This window comes from Phoenix dactylifera, unplaced genomic scaffold, assembly GCF_009389715.1.
Source record: "Phoenix dactylifera cultivar Barhee BC4 unplaced genomic scaffold, palm_55x_up_171113_PBpolish2nd_filt_p 000452F, whole genome shotgun sequence".
Lineage (NCBI taxonomy): Eukaryota > Viridiplantae > Streptophyta > Magnoliopsida > Arecales > Arecaceae > Phoenix > Phoenix dactylifera.
The window spans coordinates 105,738-128,657 of record NW_024067883.1 but is presented as its reverse complement, the minus strand read 5'-3'; the positions used below and the strand labels follow the sequence as shown (position 1 = coordinate 128,657).

The window sequence follows — 22,920 nt, the reverse complement described above, 5'->3', positions numbered from 1 at the left end:
ATATTTTATGTGAGACAGGTGGCCGGCCCATGGCGTTTTTCCTCAACTGGTACAATCTATTAGGTTATCATGGAGTTCATGGTAAGAGGTTTCACCATTACCTGATCATGACTGCTCTCTGCTAGATTCGGTTGGATTAAATATATGATTGACATCGCCTCGTTAACTACAAGACAAGTTATAAAGATCTAAATGAGACGTGTACAAACATGAAATAGGACTCGGTCTACTCTAACACGTAGTCATAGTCCTTTAGTCCTCCAAATGGATTAGAACAAAGACTACGCATATTACGTGTGGTGGATTTTGCGACCAGCGAGAATAATACGTATTATATTTGCTGGTAATTGAGACTGACTGTTCTTAGTATTAACCATTTAGACTTGTACAATTGAAGTCCTATTACGGCATCCTCATGGATAGAAACTAACACTATTGACCCTATCGACCAAAAACCATATCAGACATGCACTAGAGAAGAAAATATAGGATGGGCTTTTTATTTTGCTTTAGTGCCTTTCTTTTTTGAAGATCTAACAGAGTCGCCAGTCCCATGATTAAAAAAAAAAGAAGGAAAGAAAATCGCGCACATCATCCTCTTTTTTCTCATCAAACCTCTCCATCCATCCTATTCCTCATCAAATCATCTCTTCCGCCTGTGAGATCTTCCTTCTCTTTTTTGAATCCCTTTCTTCTCTTTCGAATCCTTCTCTTTTCTTCTAAGATCTTTACACCTAAGAGGTAATGAAATTTAAGCAATGGTATGTGTATAATTTCTTATGTTAGATAAAGTTAGAAAATTATCTATTGTGTATAGGTACTGGCAACATAATGTTCTAGGAACAACATATCGATTTACTTACATATGTGTATTGGGTTTCTAGATTACGAATTTGTTAGGTATGTATCATCTTGCCATGTAGTGTATACTGATAAAAAGCATGTTCTGAAAACTATGTATCGATTTATCTGGAGGTGCATATTGGATCACTACTAGGTGTGTATCAAATTGATGAACATGATGTTTTGAAAATTATGTATCAATTTGTTTAGAAATATATATTGAGTTGCTAGATGACTAATTTGCTAAGTATGCATTACTTAATTGTGTACATATATTGGTGAATACTATGATCTGAAAACTATGTTTTGGTTTATCTAGATGATTAATTTGCTTGCTAGATGATTAATTTGCTTGATGTGTATCATCTGGCCATGTAGTATGTACTAATAAAAATTATGTTCAAGAAATAAGAAGGAAAAAGGATGCCGTTTGTTGGGAAAAAAATGGATTGCCCCGAAATACGTGGACGCATTAACGGCACGTGATGACAGGTGCCCCGGCAGCAACCCTCAGGGCGCCCGATCTCGAGGCACCCGACCTCCAGGCACTCGACCACGAGGCGCCCGACCTCCAGGCACCCGACCTCAGAGGCACCCGACCTCAGAGCCCGCAGTCTTGCGGCCTTGATCTCGGCCGAGCTAAGCCCGGTCGATCTCCAGTCCAAAGAAGACCCGATCAAAGGGTGAAGCTCCTCCCCTTCTCGCCCGGGATCTAATCCCGCAATCTCCACCTGAGCGACTGACAATAATTAAATGCGCACGACCTTCACGGACCTCCAGCTTACTCAAAATCTCAGACCATCCATGACAACTCATTGACTCACTCCACCCCGTTCAGTCATCAACGGCAACTCATTAATGCGTATGATCACGCTCAATCATGACGGTAACTCATTAATTCGCCCAGTCACATCTCAGGTAACCCTGCACTCCTCCTATAAAAGGAAAACTCCCTCCCCTTTAAGAAAGAGGCTTCTGACTTCTGCTTACAGTCCATTTTTCTTCTCCAAACTAAAACCCCCTCTGACTTAAGCATCGGAGGGCCGGCGCCGAAAACCCCGGCCATCGGCTTCTTGCAGGTTCCCCGGAGGACACAGCCCACCGACGCACCACCCGCCGGAGCTCCTCCTTCTCAGCCAGTGGTCACCCCCGGGTCCAATTTCCAGCAACAGTTGGCGCTAGAGGAAGGGCCCGAGTTGTGGCCATGAAGCTAAGAAGCAAAGGAGCCTCCAACGCCTCCTGGCGTCCCGCACCAAGTCCTGGACACTCAGTCCAGAACTCACCACCAAGACCTCCGGCGGACCTAGTCCCCCAAGTCCAGCCTAAACAGTTCAACATCCTAGTGCAACAAGTTCAAGCCTTGGCTGCAGCGGTCCAAGGCCTGCAACGTGTGGAGGCCCCCCTATGCCGCCTCTATAGGTCCAGGTCCAGTCAGTGCTCCCTCCAGACGGACCGGCGCCCCAAGGCCAAAATCTCCATGGCTCCTCGAGGGCCAACAATGAAAAACGGTGCTGCTATCAAGGTTCAACCCGAGTGTCTCCCAGGAGAGAGCCGCTAGGGAAGAACCTAGACAAAAGGCCGTAGCTTTCGAAAGCTGAATCAGCCCCGGGTCAACCCGCACCGGAGCAGACTGCCGTGGTAATCCCCCAGGGAGGAACTCGACAGGAAGGTCGAGAAGCTTGAGCACCAGATTGAGGTACTCTACAGCCAGAAAGCGAGGCGCGAGGGTGATTTTGAGTTCACCACCAAGTCGCCTTTTTTCCGCCAGATCGAGGATGAGCCGGTCCCGCCGAGGTTCAAAATGCCCCAGGTGGAGCCTTACAATGGGACTATCGATCCCCTCGACCACTTGGAAAGTTGCCGAGCCCTCATGGCATTGCAAGGATCCTCGGAGGCCGTGCTCTGCAAGGCCTTCCTAGCAACTCTCCGAGGAGCGGCTCGGCTTTGGTTCTCCGGACTGAAGTCGAGCACGTTATCCTTGCTGAGTAATTGATTATTCCCCTACTCGGTTTTGACGTGCCAAAATATTTTGAGTGCATTTCTTATTGGTCTAACAATTTTAAACAAGTATTTCTCAGGGTAACAATTTTATAACTTCAAAAGAAAATCTTAGGAAATGGTTCATGGATCTTAAACTCTAGTGTTGGAACCATTCAAGCATTTTCCAGAACTAGAGTCGACTCCCAGAAAGTACGAGTCGACTCCGGCACAAGAATGGCATACTGGCACACCCTCGAGCCGTCTCCATAAAGCGCAAGCCGACTCTCTCAGACAGATAGAGAGAAGTATTTTCGATCGCACAGCACGAGTCGACTCGAGTTAAGCGCGAGTCGTCCCCCACCTTTCGGATGAAGCGTGAGACGACTCCCAACAACTACGAGATGCCTCTCTCAGACAGACAAAAACATGTATTTCGGGTCATAAAGTGCGAGTCGACTCGAGACGAGCACGAGTTATCTCCTATCTGTCGAACGAAGCGCAAGTCGTCTCCCAACTACTATGAGACGTCTCTCTTAGACAAAGGCAGAGAACTCACTTTCGAGACGTGTCAAGACGTGAGACGACTTCCGAACCGCGCGAGTTGACTCCAACAAAAATCGACCGATAACCTGTCAGCGAGATTCCGAGCTAGAGTCGACTCCAAAATTATGCGAGACGTCTTCCACTTTAGTCGAGCCGACTCCTGGACGGGCGAGTCGACTCCAGCTTCAATGGACTTTTTGTCAGGAATGCCAGGCGCGACAGAACGGCTACTTTTTTGTGTCTAATGGCTAGTTTTTCAAAATGAAGCTATAAGAAGACCCGTTCTGAGTGAAACAGTAACAAGCACGAAAAATCCAAACAAAGAAGAATCAAGAAAATTTGCAAAAAAGAGCTTAAAAGAACATTCAAAGGGAAAGTCAGGAGAAAGCAACTCTTCATCAAAGAACTCATCCTTTCTCCACACTAGAGCTGAAAAAGAATGATCCTCCATCGCTGACTAACTCATAAGAGGATCCAGAAGAAAAAAAGCAGCATCTCAATCGGCAGATCTTATCTAAGAAGCTTCTTTTCCTTGTTCTCACTAAGATTGTTTTAACTGCTTTTTTAGAAGCTTATATTTACACATCTATTTCTATATTTGGGTGCTTGATTCAATCAAGGGATTGAATCAGGAGGTCTAAGGTTGTAGTTGGTGATCCTTTGTGAAAACCAACCGGGTTGTTTGTGAGCCCGAGTAAAACAAACGGAGTGGTTCGTTGTGAGCCGGTAAAACAACAAGTTTGGTTGTGAGCTTGTAAAACAACCGTGCTGTAATTCTAGAATTATAGTGAAAATCTCAAGTGAAGCTTGGGGAGTGGACGTAGGAACAAGGGTAGCTCTGAACCACTATAAATCTTGTGTCTTTGTGCCGTGCTTTCCATTATCTCACTCTCCTCTTTCCTTTAGCATTTAAGATTGACACTTTAGTTTGAATCACGAGTTAAATTTCACATTTTTAATTACAACCCAATTCACCCCCCCCCCCTCTTGGGCTGCTTGCTGGGCAACAAGTGGTATCAGAGCAGGTGCTCTTCAATAGCGACTATTGTCTAAGTCCTTTTTTTTGAGTAAAAGATTTAATGGCAACCCATTTTGGATTAACCTCAGGTGAAGGACAGTCAACCAATAGGCCACCCCTATTTAATGGAACAAACTATGCCTATTGGAAAGCAAGAATGAGAATATTCATTCAAGCCCAAGACTATATGTTTGGAACATCATTGTCAATGGGCCTCACATTCCCACATACATTGTTGATAACTTAGTAATTCCCAAACCCGAAAAGGACTGGGATGAAAATGACATGAAAAAGGCACAACTAAATGCCAAGGCTATAAATGTGCTTTATTGTGCCTTAGATGCAAATGAATTCAATAGAATATCAACATGTAACTCCGCTAAGAAGATTTGGGATAGACTTGAAATCACACATGAAGGCACAAATCAAGTTAAAGAATCAAAAATTAACATGCTAGTGCATAAATATGAATTGTTTAAAATGAAGCCATCTGAAAATATTACTTCCATGTTTACTAGATTTACTGATATCATTAATGGACTAAAGAGCCTTGGAAAAATGTATTCTAACAGTGATCTTGTCAGGAAGATTCTTCGTTCACTACCACGCACTTGGGAGGCCAAAGTGACAGCAATACAAGAAGCCAAGGACCTCAGCATCCTTCCTCTAGAGGAGCTTCTCGGATCCTTGATGACTCATGAACTCACCATGAACCAACATCTTGAGGATGAGAGTCAGAAGAGAAAAGGAATAGCATTTAAGGCTTCTACCCAAAAGGAATGTAATGAGAGTAGTGATGAAGGAGAAGATGAGAGTGAGAATGATGACATTGCCCTTTTCGCAAAAAAATTCAGTAAGTTTATGAGGAGAAGGAAGATGAACTTCAAAAGGAATCCCATAACAAGAAGTGAGGCAGAAAAGGATAAGGAGAAAGGAAAAGATTCCTTAGTGTGCTATGAGTGTAAGAGACCCGGACATTTTAGACTAGATTGTCCGCTCTTGAAGAAATCGCAAAAGAAAACGAAGAAGGCATTTGTTGCTATGTGGGGAGATAGCGATGAATCCTCATCTGAAGAAGAACCCCAAGAAGTAGCCAACATTTGCCTTGTGCCTCAAGACAATGAGATAAGTCCTAATGCATCACCAAGTTTTACTTTTGATGAATTATATGAAGCTTTCAATGAGCTAGTCAGAGATTATAAGAAGCTTGGCATGAAAAATAAGGACTTAAGAACTGAAAACAAAATTCTAAATGAATTATCTGAAAAATACAATGAAGAAAAACAGTCCTTAACCAATGAGATGCAAATGTTGAATTCTGAAAATCAGAAGAAAGTCAAACAAAATGAAGAGCTGCTAAATGAGAACCAAAACCTTAAAAAAGAAGTTGATAAGTATAAGTTAATTGTAAATAAGTTCACTGGCAGTTCTGAAAGATTAGATATGATTTTAAATAGTCAAAGAGCTGTTTTCAATAAAGCCGGACTTGGATTTAGGCCTAAAAAGGAACAAAAACTTCTAAAGAATTTTTTTGTCAAAGCCACAAAAACTGAAGCTATTCAATCTACATATTTTTGTTGCGGTAAACCCAGGCATAAATCTTATATGTGCAACTATAGACAAACATTAAAAAAGGGTAACTTAAAGAAAATTTGGATTCCAAAAGAAACTGCTCACACTAACTATGAAGGACCCAAGAAGACTTGGGTACCTAAAGCCCTTTGATTCTCATGCAGATATGTCTTGCGGCCAATCAAGCTAAAAGGAATTGGTACCTCGATAGTGGCTGCTCAAGACACATGACCGGTGACAAAGATCAATTCTTCACCCTCGAGTCAAAAGAAGGAGGAGTGGTAACCTTCGGTGATAATAGTCAAGGTCAAATCATCGGCATTGGTAAAATTCAGATCTCTTCATCTACATTCATAGAAAATGTGTTGTATGTGAATGGATTAAAGCATAATCTTATTAGCATCAGTCAATTGTGTGATAAAGGTTTCAAAGTCACCTTTGAAGCCTCACTATGCACCGTAGCTAACTCACAAATAATAACACTATCTTTGTAAGACACATGTTTGGTAATGTCTATATGATAAACTTAGATGAACTTGTAAGAAGTAGTCAATGTCTAGTAGTCACAAACCCAAATGATAATGAAATTAGTTGGTCATGGCATTGCAAGCTAGGGCATGCAAGTATAGACTTGATCTCTAAATTGATCAATAAGGAACTAGTTAAAGGGATACCTAAGATGAACTTTGAAAGAGATAGAGTATGTAGGGCTTGTCAATTAGGAAAACAGACAAGAAGTTCCTTCAAGTCAAAGAATGATGTGTCAACATCTAGGCCCTTAGAATTGCTTCATATGGATCTTTTCGGATCAACTAGGACCACTAGCTTAGGAGGAAAGAAGTATGGTTTAGTAATAGTAGATGACTACACTCGGTACACATGGGTGATGTTCCTAGCACATAAAGATGAAACCTTTCCAATCTTCCTAAAATTCTATAGAAAAATCCTAAATGAAAAGGGAACAACCATTATCTCAATAAGGAGTGATCATGGGACTGAATTTGAGAATAGACTTTTTGAGGAATTTTGTGATGAAAATGGAATTAATCACACTTTCTCAGCGCGCAGGACACCTCAACAAAATGGAGTAGTAGAAAGAAAAAATAGAACTCTAGTAGATATGGCCAGAACCATGCTATGTGAGGAAAATCTTCCAAAGTAGGGCTGAAGCAGTAAATACAGCGTGCTATATTTTAAACAGGGTTTCCATTAGACCAATTCTTAAGAAAACTCCTTATAAGCTTTGGAAAGGAAAAAGACCTAATATTAGTCACTTTCATGAGTTTGGTTGTATATGCTACATTCACAATAATGATAAAAACAACCTAGGAAAGTTTGATTCAAAATCAGATGATGGAATATTTTTAGGATACTCATTAACTAGTAAAGCCTATAGGGTGTTTAATAAAAGAACATTGGTTGTTGAGGAATCAATACATGTAGTCTTTGATGAGAACTCTAGTCAATTACTTAAGATGAATGAATTTGAAGATGACACAGGAATTCTGGAAAATGAGTTTGAAAGAATGACTTTTGAAGATCTATCCAATTCCAACGATAAAGAAGATATTGAACAAGTTGAAATTGAAACAGTTGAGAATTTAGATCATAATCTACCTAAGGAGTGGAAATATGCAGCTAGTCATCCTAAAGAATTAATTATAGCCGATCCAGCACCACAAATTAAGACAAGAGCATCTATTAGAAATGCAAATAACTACTTAGCTTTTGTCTCTCAAATTGAACCCAAGACTCTAGAAGAAGCAGAAGAAGATGCAAATTGGGTAAATGCAATGCAAGAAGAATTAAACCAATTTACAAGAAATAATGTTTGGGAACTAATTGATAAACCTAAGAATTATCCTGTAATAGGTACAAAATGGGTCTTCAGAAATAAGTTAGATGAAAATGGTGTTGTCGAGGCCTCAGCCAACCTTAGACAAGTCTCTCCACTGCTACAACTTGCGTCAACCTTCTCTGATGCTCATAGCAAAGCGCCCCTTGTAGGACAGAGTCGTGAGGGGAAAATTACCGTGCACGAGCTGCACACGATGTTAAGCACATGTATGCTCCCCCAAAACGGACAATACCTTACTCTCCGCTGAGCTGTCCCGGCGCTCTCCATAGACAACGCGCCCTGGCTGAGCTTAGGGTGTCCCTATATTCATCGACGCACCCCGATCGAGCTCGGGGTGCTTTATCCAATAACGTGCACCGACCTCCGAGCTTGGGGTTCTCTACCAAGCACATCTCGGAATCAGGAACGCTGGGCTAGCCTCAGCACCCGTCAAGCCGACCTCGCCAAGTATATGATGCGACCTCTCAACGAGCTCGGCCTCGCTCACGGCTGCATCTACGAGTGTGCCCACGCCCACCTACGTGGTCGTACATCGCAACACCTCTGCGCCATGCTTTACCTGCTGGCCAACGACAGTCAAGGTCAACGCCATGCTACTCCGGCCGTTCCCTGCTACGACTATCAATGCCTTACCATTCATAAGAACAAACTGCACTGCGCGCCACAAGCAAGCTCCAGCTACGCGCCATCTGGCTTAAAGCCATTCCCTCTTATGATGAGAACGGGCTATGCCTCCACCACCTGGACACCTCTACAGGGACTATAAATAGACCCGTAAAGTAACGTAAGAAGGGGACTCTGGAAAATCCATCCTAAATCCATTCTAACTTGATCATCGGAGGGCCCTCACCGGAGCCACCGATGAAGCTTTGTGCAGGTATGCCGTTGTTTACTTTAATACCTCATGGGCTTTATCTGTAATATTCCAGCTTACTCGAATTTTTACAACGACGGCTTTCACACTATTGTCTTTTTTAAGGTTAATATATATTTTTTTTATTTTTTTTTCTTCTCTCTTTTTTTTTGAAAGAGAAATGATAATGTATATATTGTGCACTTTTACTCCTGTGATGATTCCTCCATGTAGCGAGCAATTAGTCGACAATTCTCACACTAGTTGGCATGAGGTGTCGGGCATCAAGACTCCCCTACGGACCTATGCTCGGGTTCCTCATCACAAGCCCGCTGACCTTTGACAATAGGTAGACCTTTTCGATGTACCTGACTGAATCCACCATTTTTTTTTTTGGATCAGAAAAAGATGGTTCATCAGGATTCGAGGTTGCTACCATATTCTCAACACAATGTCGAACCTATACCTTAGAAAATGCAGGCCAGATGTGTTGTGAAATTCAAAGCACTAATTAGCTTACAACTCACTAAAAGGAACTTAATAAAAAGAACTTACTTTTCACTACTTCCAACTAGTCATTGGGCTCTTAGATTTTATATACCTTGTGTGTTGTATTTTTTTTGTGTGTTATTGATAAAAATTTTATCTAATTTTTTTTTAAATTTTTATAAAATTTCAAATGCTTAAAAATACCCCCAAACCTAAATCTAACATTGTCCTCAATGTTAAAGAAAATTTAAAGTAGTAAGAGGACAGAGGAGAAGTTACCTGATATGGGTGGGTAAATTGAAAATTGGGGCAAAATCTCCCAAACCTGCATGTTAGTAATTTTTTTTTTTTTATAGAAGATATTTATATGTTGGGTTGCCTCCCAAGAGCGCTAAGTTTTATGTCTTCAGCCAGACAAAATGTAAATCTCCTTTTTTTCAACCATTATCTAAGAATGATTTTGGAAGAGTCCGATGAAGAACAGTCAGCTGATGACGATCTATGCTCATAAGGGGAACAGAACTAAGAGGCGCATGCTTGATCCCTTCCTCGGAATGGGCAAAGTAAGCTTCTAAAGGGTCCTTATTATAAGTTTGTAAGAAAGTCTCCTGAACCAGACTTTCAATCATGTCAACTTCATTGATTTCTTTGTCGTCTGGTGGTTGTTTACTTATGTTGAAGACATTAAGCTCGACTTTCATGTTGCCAAAAGATAACTTCAGCATCCCATTTCGACAGTTGATCACAGCATTTGCTGTGGCTAAGAAAGGTCTACCTAAAATTATAGGTGTGTGACTGTCTGGATGTATTGCAGGTTCAGTCTCAAGGATAACGAAGTCCACAGGATAGTAAAACTCATTTACTTTCACTATTACATCCTCTACAATCTCCTTGGGGTACTTCACTGTCCTATCTGCTAAGGAAAGAGTAATATTTGTAGGCTTTAATTCTCCCAAACCTAATTTTTGGTACACATAGTAGGGAAGTAGGTTTACACTGGCTCCTAAATCTAATAGAGCTCTCTGGATGATCGTCTCTTCTATTTTTATTTCAATAGTTGGGCAACCAGGGTCTTTGAATTTCGGGGCAATTTGAATGAGAGATGAGGCTTGTGCAGCCATAACAGCTTGCCTAGGAATACTGGTTTTTCTTTTGACCGTGGTGAGGTCTTTCAAGAATTTTGTATAGGAGGAAATTTGTCTTATGGCATCGAGAAAAGGTATATTTATTTGAACAGTTTTAAAGACTTCCATGATTTCATCAAAGTTAGATTGTTTCTTGGAGTCCTGAAGTCTACTGGGAAAGGGAACCTTGGGTTTGTATGTTTCTATGGGTTCTTCCCTTTTTTCCGGTTTGTCCTGTTCTTGACCCCTCTTCTGAATAGGGTTTTTATCGGATTCAGTTTTATTTTCTTTTTCATGTTCAGAAAGTTGGACTTTATTATCCACTTGCTTGCCAGACCTTAAAGTGGTAATTGCCTGGACTTCATAGGTCGGATTTTTATTGGAATTGATTTGATACTGACCTATCTGACCTTGATTTTGTTGTCTACTAGGGTTAGGCACTGGTTGACTAGGTGGTTCACCTTTCTTCCTATCCCCTAGAGAGTTAGCTATTTGGCTCAGACTAACTTCAAGTTTTGCAATTGCTTGCGCATGGAATTGGTTAGTCTGGGCTTGGGCTGTATTGGTCTGTTGTTGTTGCTTGATAAAATCCTGTTGTTGTTTCATCATATTAGCCATCATGGTTTCTAATTGTGAAGGTTGCTATGGGATAGGGGCATTATAAGGAGGTACAGATGGAACCAATGGCTGGTTCATTTGTGATGGACCTATCCTGGGGAAGTTGTTCTGAAAACCTGGTGGACCACCTTGATGCTGAATAGGTTCATTCTGCTTGTATGAGAAATTTGGGTGGAACCTATTATCAGGGTGGTAAACTGGGCTAAACGAGTTGGGAGTGGGCTTCTTAAAGGCACTATATGAATTTAGAGCATTTGCTTGCTCGGCCTTTATGGTGGGCAGATTAGGGCAGCACTCCACTAGATGCTCCAGACTGTTACACAAGACACACAAACTATATGACTCGTGTTCCACTTTCATGATGGGATTTGACTCTTTGTATGAACTCGAACTAGTGGAAACAGTAAAAGCATCAAACTTTTTACTTAAATTGTTCATCCCATTCACTAGGTTGGACATAACATTTTTGAGTTCTGGGTCTGTTTTCATTTCATAATTACCTGGTTTTCTAGACCCGAACTTATCTCTATTTACTTCCTCACCATAGCTACTCCAATTTTGGGCGTTCTCGGCTAAGTCAACAAGAAATTCATAGGCTTGATCCGGGGTTTGGTTCATGAACCTACCCTTGTGCATGGACTCAATCATGTTTCTATGTGCCGGAGTTAGTCCTTTGTAAAAGAAATGTACTAGATCAGCCTTGTCAAGCCCATGGTGCAGGCACTTGACTAACAGATCATGGAATCTTTCCCAAAGTTGGGAAAATTCCTCCTCAGATTGTCCTCTAAAAGTTCTGATGGCATCCTTAATTTTTTCAGTTTTTACCATGGGATAGAACTTTGCCATGAACTTCCTAGACAACTGTTCCCATGATGTGATGGAATTTGAAGCAAGGGAATACAGCCATGCAGCAGCACGATCTTCTAAAGTCATGGGAAACAATCTTAATTTAATACCCTCTTCATCTAAGTTTTGATTTCTAAATGTTTGACAGATTGTCAAAAACTTGTTTAGATGAATATAGGGTTGTTTACTCTCGAACCCATGAAACTTGGGTAACATGTTTATTGTTGCAGCCCGAATTTCAAATTGGGCTGCATTATTTATTGGCAATACTATACATGTAGGTGGACTAGCGGATGCAGGAGTGATGAGAGCACAAAAGTGCAATCTACACATCACTTAAATTGGTACTATTGCTAACAAATAATAATAAAAGTGCTATATTGATATTATATTTTTGTTGTATGCAGTTGATCGTAAATCAGAGTTAAGATGCGTATTTGGTACAGATTGGGATGATGTATAACCCAGAACCTGATCATGCTGGAGCATAATTAATCTGATCAAGTACACTTGTACTCGAGCAACACTTGGCAGTCATCTGGAGGCACTGCATAATGGATTCGCCAAGGGTCTAGTTTCATTATCCAAAAGCCCGTGGGGTTCACAGCAGCGGATCCAAGATCCATCTGTGCTTCCTAGCATCCCACGCATCCGAACCAGCTTTCCGGACCCGCATCAGACGCCCCATTCACCGTGATCCAGCCGCGATCATCTCCCGAGCCCCAGCCGTTCGTGAGCTTCCACCCAGCTTCCGGAAATTGAGTCCCAACGATCCTAGACGTTCGCGATTCACCCGTCCGCCTCTTCCACGTCGTCCGCGACCCATCCGCGTCTCAGCCTTCCTCTCAGCCGAGCCCAATGCCCATTCATCCACCCCTTCCGAATCAGCTTCCGGATTAGGAATCAACCCTCCAGCATCCTCCCAGCTTCCTCCTTCCGCGTGCGCCTCCTCCCAGCATCCCGTCTCCACCGTGTCCGCTTCTCCCGCGCTCTCAGCGATCTGCCGGACCCGCATCCGAGCTCCTCATGAACGCACGCCTCCGTCCGCGATCACAGAGCGGATTAACGCCCCAGCTGCCGCAGCTCTCATCCATTTTCATAGCAGCATCCCGCGATTACCTCCCGGATCAGTGATCCGTTCTTCTTCAACCCGTTCCACGTGCATCCAGCCGTTCGTGAGGTCCACAACAGCGGATTCGTGATCTAATTTTCAGCATTCAAAGCTTTCGGATCCGCATCCCAGATTCCAGTGTCCGTTTTGATTTGCTTGGAAGGTTATTTGGAGGGCTTTTGATTGTATAAAAAGGGAGGAAGAACAGAGGAGGGGGGGGCTCCGATTCCGAAAAGAAAGAAAGAAAACAGGGGAGCCGGCTGTTGCGGTTGAAGGAAAAGAGAAGAAGGAAACAGGGTATGCCCTGTTTCCGAAAAGAAAAGAAAAGAAAAAAAACAAAAGGGGAGGTGATTGTTGTAATGGAAAGCTAATTTCTTTGGCAAAGGGTGATGGGAGAACCCTTGATTTGTTGCTCTCTTGAAGTAAACTCTGAACCTTGGTTTTAATTGAGTTACATATTTTCATATGTTCTGATTCTCTCCTATTTATTTATTAGATAGATTCATCATGTTTTATATTTATTGATGCATGGATTGCTCTGATATTTGATTTGTCGTAGACATAATTGACACGATGAATGCTTAAACATTGAGTTCGTGTATTCAAATGATATATTTCATGATTAGAACTATTTTTTTTATTTGATCCTTGATCGAGAATCTCTGAGTTTATTTGTTGAAAGTAATATTATCAAGGGGGATTCCGGATCCCTTACCATCTCTATCTTATTGAACTTTGTTTAATTCATCTATTATTCGCTGCTTTTAATTTCAAAAAAATCAACTAAAAATTACATCGAAAAATTACGCTGATAATCCATAGATCGTTCCCTGAGGAATCGACCTCGGACTACCGAGTTATACTACTTGTGCGATTCTCCTGCACTTGGGAGAGCGGTTTTATTTTTTGCACCAAGTTTTTGGCGCCGTTGCCGGAGAACGGCTGAGTTATTAGCATAATTTTAGATTTAATTTTTTACCTTAGTAGTTAGTATTTTTCTTTTGAAAAAAAAAATTGCATCTTTACTACTATTTTTAATTCCCTACACAGTTTGCATCAAACTCTGATATCATAGAAATTAGCCGTCGGATTTGATTAAAATTTGGTCAGCTAGTGCAAGACACATTGTTAGATAATATGAACGGTCTGATTGACATTCTGATATTTTTAAGACCATCAGATTAATACGAAACCTTGCTGATTTCTGTTTTGAATTTTCTGCATTTATTTTTTAGAATCAGAATTATATTGTTATTATATCTCATTAACCCTTGTTGCTAATTAAAAATTGAAGAAAAGAAACCTTAAGAATAGATCAAGGGTGATTATTCAAAAATAAAAAAAAAGAAAAAAAAAACCTAAAATTTCCAATTTCAAGTTTCAAATTTCAGAATTCAAATTTCAAACGTCAACTCATAAAATTTAAAAAAAAATAATTAATTTGCTTGATCGCCTATTCAATGAAATTTAATGTCATGTCATAAAATATTAAAAAAAAAAATCTCTTGATTGTTGCATATAGTGTAAGGCATCAACATAAAATATTCTAAGGGCTGAACCTATTTAAAAAGATAAGGTCGGGATTTCATCACTCGTCCTTAGCCCAAAAATCACCCCAGTGCATAAATGTCCCAAGCTTAACTAAAATCAACTAGACGTTGGCCCCTAAGGACATTTGAGCTCAATAGGATGAAGACCACCGAAAGTTGCACCAATTTCGCTCTGTGGCTTAGTTGATGTCTAGGCAAGCTTTGTCCCTATAAGGGAGACAGTTCATCTGTTCGAGGCAAGTGGGTTTTAAGTGGGACCTTTGCGAACGCATCGTGACCCCTCCACTTACCTGGGAGCTTACCTGGTCAACTCGGTTCATTGGACCGGATTGGAGGCTTAGGTGTCCTCTTCAAACCAGTTAGGAGCTGTCTAGAAATTTAAGAAAAACATTAGAAATTGAGGTGTGATGTTTTGTTGCATGTTTGATTGTGAATAAAATTTTTGTTTTAGGATATCGTTTTAGGGTAACTTTAGTTGGTACTTATATTTATTTTTTATTTTCTTTTATTTTTTTAAAAAAAGAAAAAAAAAAGAGGAAAATATTTTGCATGCTAAAGTGGAATAGGGACGACACCGGTCGATTAAGTCGTACAACTTTAGATCATCCCTTAGGACATACTTCTAAAATTCCTTCGCAATATCTCACACCTTGTGAGATGGCTGATCTAAATGAAGATGCGGGAAGTCACCACAATCGAGAACGAGAACCCCATGTTATGACTCTAAGACAATACCTACAACCGGCTAGGACTAGTCAGCCTTCATGCATAATTTTTCCTGATAATGTAGGTCATTTTGACATCAAACCAGGGGTAATCCAATTGCTGCCCAAGTTTCATGGTTAGAGTCCGAGAGTCCGTATCTTCATTTAAAGGATTTTGAAGAATTGAGCATTACATTTAGAGTGCCAAATGTCACCAAGGATGTCCTCAAGTTGACATTGTTTCCTTTCTCTCTAAAGGATAAGGCCAAAACATGGCTAAACTCTTTGCGACCTAGATCAATAAGAAATTGGCAAGATATGCAGAGAGAATTTTTAAAGAAGTTCTTCCCCACACAAAGGACCAACTTTTTAAAAAGACATATTAGCAATTTCCAACAAAAAGATAATGAAACATTTTATGAATGTTGGGAAAGATTTAAAGACCTTCTTCTCTCATGCCCTCATCACGGATTCGAAACTTGGAGAACCATTAGCTTCTTTTATGAAGGTTTATCTTCACAGTTAAAACAATTTGTAGAGACCATGTGCAATGGTAGATTTTTAGAAAAATACCCTGATGAGGCATGGGAGTATTTGGATTCCCTTGCTGAGACTGCCCAACTTTGGGATAACGGGGATAGAAACAACAAGTCTTTGCCTAAGCCTACTAGCTCTGTACAGGGAGGCCTTTACAACCTCAGAACTGAGGATGATCTTCATGCTAAAATGGCAGCCGTCACTAGGAAGGTAGAAGAAATTGAGCTTAGGAAGATTGAGCCTGTCAAGACTATAGAACTTAGAAATGAGTGTTATGGTATCTGCGATATGTCGGGTCATACTACTACAGATTGTCCCACCATACCGGCATTCAAAGAAGTCTTGCACGATCAAGCAAATGCTATGAACTCCTACCAAAAGCCTTATAACGATCCATACTCGAATACCTATAACCCTGGTTGGAAGAATCATCCAAACTTTAGGTGGAGAAATGATCATCCTCAACAGTCACACCATTCAGCTCCTTCACCTGCACATCCTACTTTTGCATCACCACCCTCTCAAAAGCCAAATATCGAGGATACCTTGCAATCCATACAAACTTTTCTACAAGGTCAAGCTAATATCAATGCTCAAAATACTCGAAATTTTGAAGACATAAGGAACCAATTGTCAATGTTGACTACCGTCCTAAGTACCCAAGAGAAGGGTAAGCTTCCAGCTCAACCCCAACCTAACCCACAAATGCACGGTAGTAATAATACGGCTCCTTCTAGTTCGCATACAGAGCATGCAAAGAGCATCATGACTTTGCGTAATGGGAAAGTCATTGATCAAACCGTCCCATTGAGACCGCAGGTCACTTCTGATTCTGATGCTCCCAAAGTTGATGAAAGGGACAAAGAAGAAGTTGAGGTCCCAACTTCTACTAAGAAAGTTGAATGTCCTTTTCCTCCACCTTTTCCACAACGGTTAAAGCCGTTGCAAAAGCTCGAACCTAATTCTGAAATTCTTGAGCTTTTTAAGCAAGTAAAAATCAACATACCTCTTCTTGATGCAATCAAACAAGTACCTTCATATGCCAAATTTTTGAAGGACTTGTGTACTGTCAAGCGTCGATTAAATGTTAAGAAGAAGGCATTTTTAACTGAAAATGTGAGTGCTATTTTGCAGCACAACATTCTCCCTAAATATAAAGATCCAGGTTGCCCAACCATCTCATGCATCATAGGCGACTTTAGGATAGAGCGAGCATTGTTAGATTTAGGGGCGAGTGTGAATTTGTTGCCATATTCTGTATATGAGCAACTTGGTTTAGGTGAGTTGAAGCCAACCTCCGTCACTTTGCAATTAGCTGACCGGTCAGTTAAAATTCCAAGGGGGATTGTCGAGGATGTATTAGTCCAAGTAGACAAGTTCTACTTTCCTGTCGATTTTATTGTATTGGACACACATCCGGCTTCGAACTCACAGTCTCAGATTCCGGTCATTTTAGGATGTCCATTCCTTGCGACTTCTAATGCATTAATTAATTGTAGGAATGGCGTCATGAAGCTTTCTTTTGGTAACATGACCTTAGAACTGAACATTTTTAATGTGTGCAAACAACCTAATGATCCCGAAGAGAGTAAGGAGGTTGATTGGGTTGAAACTATCGCGGAGGAATATTTGTTAGCTGAAGCATTTAACGATCCATCCGGCGATAGTTTAATTGATTGGTGTTCTAATGGCACCAATAAAGATGATTTGTTGGTCAAACCTAGTATGAATTTTTCGAACGCCATGATGATCAATGGGTGGAGACCAAAAGTAGAAAAATTTGAACAATTGTCGTCTCGAGAGGTGAAAATAGTACCATCCCATGAGCAAGCACCCAAGCTCGAATTGAAACCCTTACCAAAGGAACTTAAGTATACTTTTCTTGGACCCGAAGATACTTTTCCTGTAATCATCTCGTCTGGACTTGATCATACCCAAGAAAGAAAATTAATTGATGTTTTAAAGAATCATAAAGGAGCCTTAGGGTGGTCTATTGCCGATTTGAAGGGAATTAGCCCCTTAATTTGCACGCACCGGATATATTTGGAGGACAATGCCAAAACCACAAGGCAAATGCAATGAAGGTTGAATCCTACGATGAGAGATGTGGTTAAGGCAGAAGTCCTCAAGTTGCTTGATGTGGGTATTATTTACCCAATTTCTGATAGCAAGTGGGTAAGCCCTACTCAAGTTGTTCCTAAGAAGTCGGGTTTGACGGTAGTAGAAAATGAACAAGGTGAACTAGTTCCAACTCGTATCCCGACGAGTTGGCGCATGTGTGTTGACTACCGAAAGCATAATTTGGTCACACGAAAGGATCACTTTCCTCTACCCTTCCTAGACCAAGTATTGGAGAGAGTTGCAGGACATGCTTTCTATTGTTTTCTTGATGGCTATTCGGGATATTATCAAATTGAAATTGCACCAGAAGATCAAGAGAAGACTACCTTCACTTGTCCTTTTGGCACATTTGCTTTCCGACGAATGCCATTCGGGTTGTGTAATGCACCTGCAACATTCCAAAGATGCATGCTCAGCATCTTTGAAGACATGAACGAGAATTTTTTGGAAGTGTTCATGGACGATTTCTCCGTTTTTGGCGACTCATTTGATGATTGCCTGTCACATTTACAAGCAGTCTTAGCTCGATGTATAGAAAAGAATTTGATACTGAATTGGGAGAAATGTCACTTCATGGTGCCAAAGGGAATTGTCCTAGGACACATTGTTTCATCGAAAGGAATGGAAGTAGATAGAGCTAAGACTGATTTAATTGCTAAGCTACCTGCACCCAAGACGGTTAGAGATGTTAGATCATTTTTGGGTCACGCCGGATTTTATAGGAGATTCATCAAGGACTTTAGTGTCATATCTCGACCATTATGTAACCTTCTATCCCTTGATACACCGTTCAATTGGACTGAAACCTGTCAGGAGGCATTTGAAAAGTTGAAGTCTATGCTTAGCACTGCACCCATCGTGCGACCACCCGATTGGTCATTACCGTTTGAGATTATGTGCGACGCTAGCGACTATGCGATAGGAGCTGTCCTAGGACAACGCAAGGATAATAAGCCATATGTTATTTACTATGCAAGCAAAACCTTAAACGATGCTCAAATGAATTACACCACCACCGAGAAGGAATTGCTTGCAGTAGTATTTGCCTTAGATAAATTTTGCTCTTATATCCTTGGTGCTCCTATTGTTATCTTCACGGACCATGCGACACTAAAATATTTGTTGGATAAGAAAGAGGCCAAACCACGCTTAATACGATGGATACTTCTACTCCAAGAATTTGACATCACTATCAAAGATAAAAAAAGGAGTAGAAAATGTGGTTGCTGACCATTTATCACGATTAGTTTTTCATGATTCAGTGCCACAGTTTTCCATCAAGGACTCATTCCCTGAAGAGCAGTTGTTTGCACTTTCTAGTATACCATGGTATGCAGATATTGTAAATTTTCTTGTTACAAACCGGATGCCAGAGCATTGGGGGTCGACAGATAGAAAAATTTTCTTGCGCGAAGTAAAAAATTATTACTATGACAATCCCTATTTATTTAAATATTGCAACGATCAAATCCTTAGACGATGCATACCGGATCATGATATACAAAGCATACTTTCTTTCTGCCACACTGATGCTTGCGGTGGACACTTTGCCTCTAAGAAAACTGTTGCAAAGGTCTTGCAATGTGGTTTCTATTGGCCTACTATGTTCAAAGATGCCCACGAGTTCTGCAGAACATGTGATCCATGTCAACGTATTGGAAGTCTAACTCGTAGGCAAATGATGCCTCTTCAACCCATTACTATTATCGAAATTTTCGATTGTTGGGGCATCGATTTTATGGGCCCATTCCCACCATCTTTTGGATATGAGTACATTTTAGTCGGTGTCGAATATGTGTCCAAATGGGTAGAATCTGTTGCTTGTAAGACCAATGATCACAAACCTGTCCTGAAGTTTTTAAAAGAAAATATTTTTTCACGATTTGGGATGCCTAAAATCATAATTAGTGACGGTGGAAAACACTTTTGTAATAAGCCTTTCGAAACCTTATTGAAAAAATATGGTGTCACCCATAGAATTGCTACCTCATATCATCCGCAAACCAGTGGCCAGGTAGAGTTAGCCAATCGAGAGATCAAACGTATTTTAGAGAAAACGGTGAACCCATCACGGAAAGATTGGTCCTTGAAACTATCAGATGCATTATGGGCTTATCGTACTGCATACAAAACCAATCTTGGCATGTCTCCCTACCGGCTAGTCTACGGAAAAGCGTGTCATTTGCCGGTAGAAATAGAACATAAATCATATTGGGCAATAAGAAAATTGAATTTTGATTTACAAGATGCCGGTCTAGCTAGAAAATTGCAATTAAACGAGTTTAATGAGATTCGCAGAGATGCTTATGACAACGCTAAAATTTGCAAAGAACGAATGAAGATCTTACATGATAAATCAATTTTAAAAAAATCTTTTGAACCTTTGCAAAAAGTTCTTTTATATGATTCCCGCTTACATCTGTTTCCTGGTAAGTTGCGATCGAGATGGACAGGCCCTTACATTATAAAAACTGTTTTTCCACATGGGGCGGTTGAGATTGAGAATCCACGGGATGGTAGAATTTTTAAGGTAAATAGACATAGGTTAAAACCTTTTCTTGAGAATTTTGCAGATGAAGAGAACTCCTTTTCCTTGGGGGAGCCTTCTTATGACTGAGCATGAAGGCAAAGGTATGTGTATATTAGTTAGGATTATTTTTCTAGTTTTGTAGGTTTTATTTTCTGGATATCAACAGCTCAAGGTATTCCTCTTCTCTTCAATATTATTTTCTCTACTGTCTTTCATTATAGCTTTCTTGTATCTATTACATTGAGGACCATGCAATGTTTAAGTTGGGGGGAGGGAAGTATTTTGATTAAAAAAAAAAAAAAGCATTCTTTTCTAAGCAAATGCACATGTATTTTCATATTGAGTTTGTGCAACTATTACGGCAAGGAACACATGCATATTATGACTGATTAGAGACCTATTATTAGATCCCCGCACATGTACTTAATGATTATAGGAAGGCCTCAGGAGTTCATATTTGTTTAATGCATTTTTATTAAGTCGTATCTGTAAAAGAAGTACGAGTATCCTTGTCCGTACTATAAGGTTCATGATTTGGTTTTCACATAAAGATAGAGGTTGAATACCCTGGTTAGATCACCTAAGTGCCTTATGTTCTGACCTTGGTTGACCTATAGTCACGATACAGTCATGTTATATGGTTCAGTTTACCTTCTCTATTTTGAAAAAAAAAAAATTTTAAAAAAAAATAAATAAATGAGGAGATGACAAGTCTAACCTCGTGGCGTAGTTTGGTTCGAGTAATTAAGCCCGAGGGGTCTTTTCACCTAATGCCTTGAGCCAACTGGATCAAGAGTCATTGGCCGAAAACTCGCTACATGGACCTTACTAGAGCCTAAGGGGGTTGGACTATTGTAATCACCATATGTCTTAAAAAAAAAAAAAAAAAAAAGCATGAATAGGGTTGGTCGGGCTGAACCCAGTGACATGTGGTAATGGCTGGTTTGACTCCATTGTATTGGACCTTTGTGTACTTTGGATATTTAGTTGGGATTGATAACTCCTTTTTATGCGAACCATTTTTGACAATTTTTAGACAACATGAGATATTCCGAAAATTTGATGGATCAGGCTCTAATAAACTGTAGTAAACACTTGTGAACTTGAGTAGTACACCTAAAATTCAAGCGGTACCATGTTGTGGTGGAGGTATTAGTACTCTGAGAAAGTCATACTATTTTATGCACACTACACTTTCATATTTCCCCTTGCTTTGATAGTTGCCATGCTTGAAAATATATATTAATTACATGGGTATTAGCTTAGAATTTAGGACCTCATGTTATATCATTCATGATATTTGTGGGTAACATCTCTACAAACCTTCACGAGACAACACTCGTCCACTAGGGTAACCTAGGGGTTTAACGGCTTGTTGCACGTGCTAAGTGCAATCGTGATGCCCTACGAAAGTGGGTACATATCTCAGTTTTATGTCTTTAGCTTTAATAAAAAGTCAAAAAATTGACCAACACTTTTTGTACTCTCATGTGATTATTTACTCTGAATTGCTAGAGACTAGCAATAAGCTAGTTGGGGGGTGTGATGAGAGCACAAAAGTGCAATCTACACATCACTTAAATTGGTACTATTGCTAACAAATAATAATAAAAGTGCTATATTGATATTATATTTTTGTTGTATGCAGTTGATCGTAAATCAGAGTTAAGATGCGTGTTTGGTACAGATTGGGATGATGTATAACCCAGAACCTGATCATGCTGGAGCATAATTAATCTGATCAAGTACACTTGTACTCGAGCAACACTTGGCAGTCATCTGGAGGCACTGCATAATGGATTCGCCAAGGGTCTAGTTTCATTATCCAAAAGCCCGTGGGGTTCACAGCAGCGGATCCAAGATCCATCTGTGCTTCCTAGCATCCCACGCATCCGAACCAGCTTTCCGGACCCGCATCAGACGCCCCATTCACCGTGATCCAGCCGCGATCATCTCCCGAGCCCCAGCCGTTCATGAGCTTCCACCCAGCTTCCGAAAATTGAGTCCCAACGATCCTAGACGTTCGCGATTCACCCGTCCGCCTCTTCCACGTCGTCCGCGACCCATCCGCGTCTCAGCCTTCCTCTCAGCCGAGCCCAATGCCCATTCATCCACCCCTTTCGAATCAGCTTCCGGATTAGGAATCAACCCTCCAGCATCCTCCCAGCTTCCTCCTTCCGCGTGCGCCTCCTCCCAGCATCCCGTCTCCACCGTGTCCGCTTCTCCCGCGCTCTCAGCGATCTGCCGGACCCGCATCCGAGCTCCTCATGAACGCACGCCTCCGTCCGCGATCACAGAGCGGATTAACGCCCCAGCTGCCGCAGCTCTCATCCATTTTCATAGCAGCATCCCGCGATTACCTCCCGGATCAGTGATCCGTTCTTCTTCAACCCGTTCCACGTGCATCCAGCCGTTCGTGAGGTCCACAACAGCGGATTCGTGATCTAATTTTCAGCATTCAAAGCTTCCGGATCCGCATCCCAGATTCCAGTGTCCGTTTTGATTTGCTTGGAAGGTTATTTGGAGGGGTTTTGATTGTATAAAAAGGGAGGAAGAACAGAGGAGGGGGGGGCTCCGATTCCGAAAAGAAAGAAAGAAAACAGGGGAGCCGGCTGTTGCGGTT

General features: G+C 41.0%; 1 protein-coding gene and 1 non-coding gene across 2 annotated transcripts; one reads left to right on the top strand and one right to left on the bottom strand.

Moving 5' to 3' along the window:
* The first annotated feature begins 4,942 nt into the window (after positions 1-4,942).
* Positions 4,943-6,109, top strand: LOC120106086. The gene has a single exon (XM_039118958.1). It carries the CDS (start codon positions 4,943-4,945, stop codon positions 6,107-6,109), a length of 1,167 nt encoding a protein of 388 aa, XP_038974886.1.
* A 9,364-nt stretch (positions 6,110-15,473) lies between these two features.
* On the bottom strand, positions 15,474-15,582 carry LOC120106088. Its single transcript, XR_005508316.1, has one exon. It is a non-coding gene; the product is annotated as a small nucleolar RNA R71 (small nucleolar RNA).
* Between the last annotated feature and the right edge of the window lie 7,338 nt (positions 15,583-22,920).

Excerpts from the sequence above, each read along its gene's own strand:
- LOC120106086 (XM_039118958.1), top strand. The coding sequence starts at position 4,943 with ATGTATTCTAACAGTGATCTTGTCAGGAAGATTCTTCGTTCACTACCA.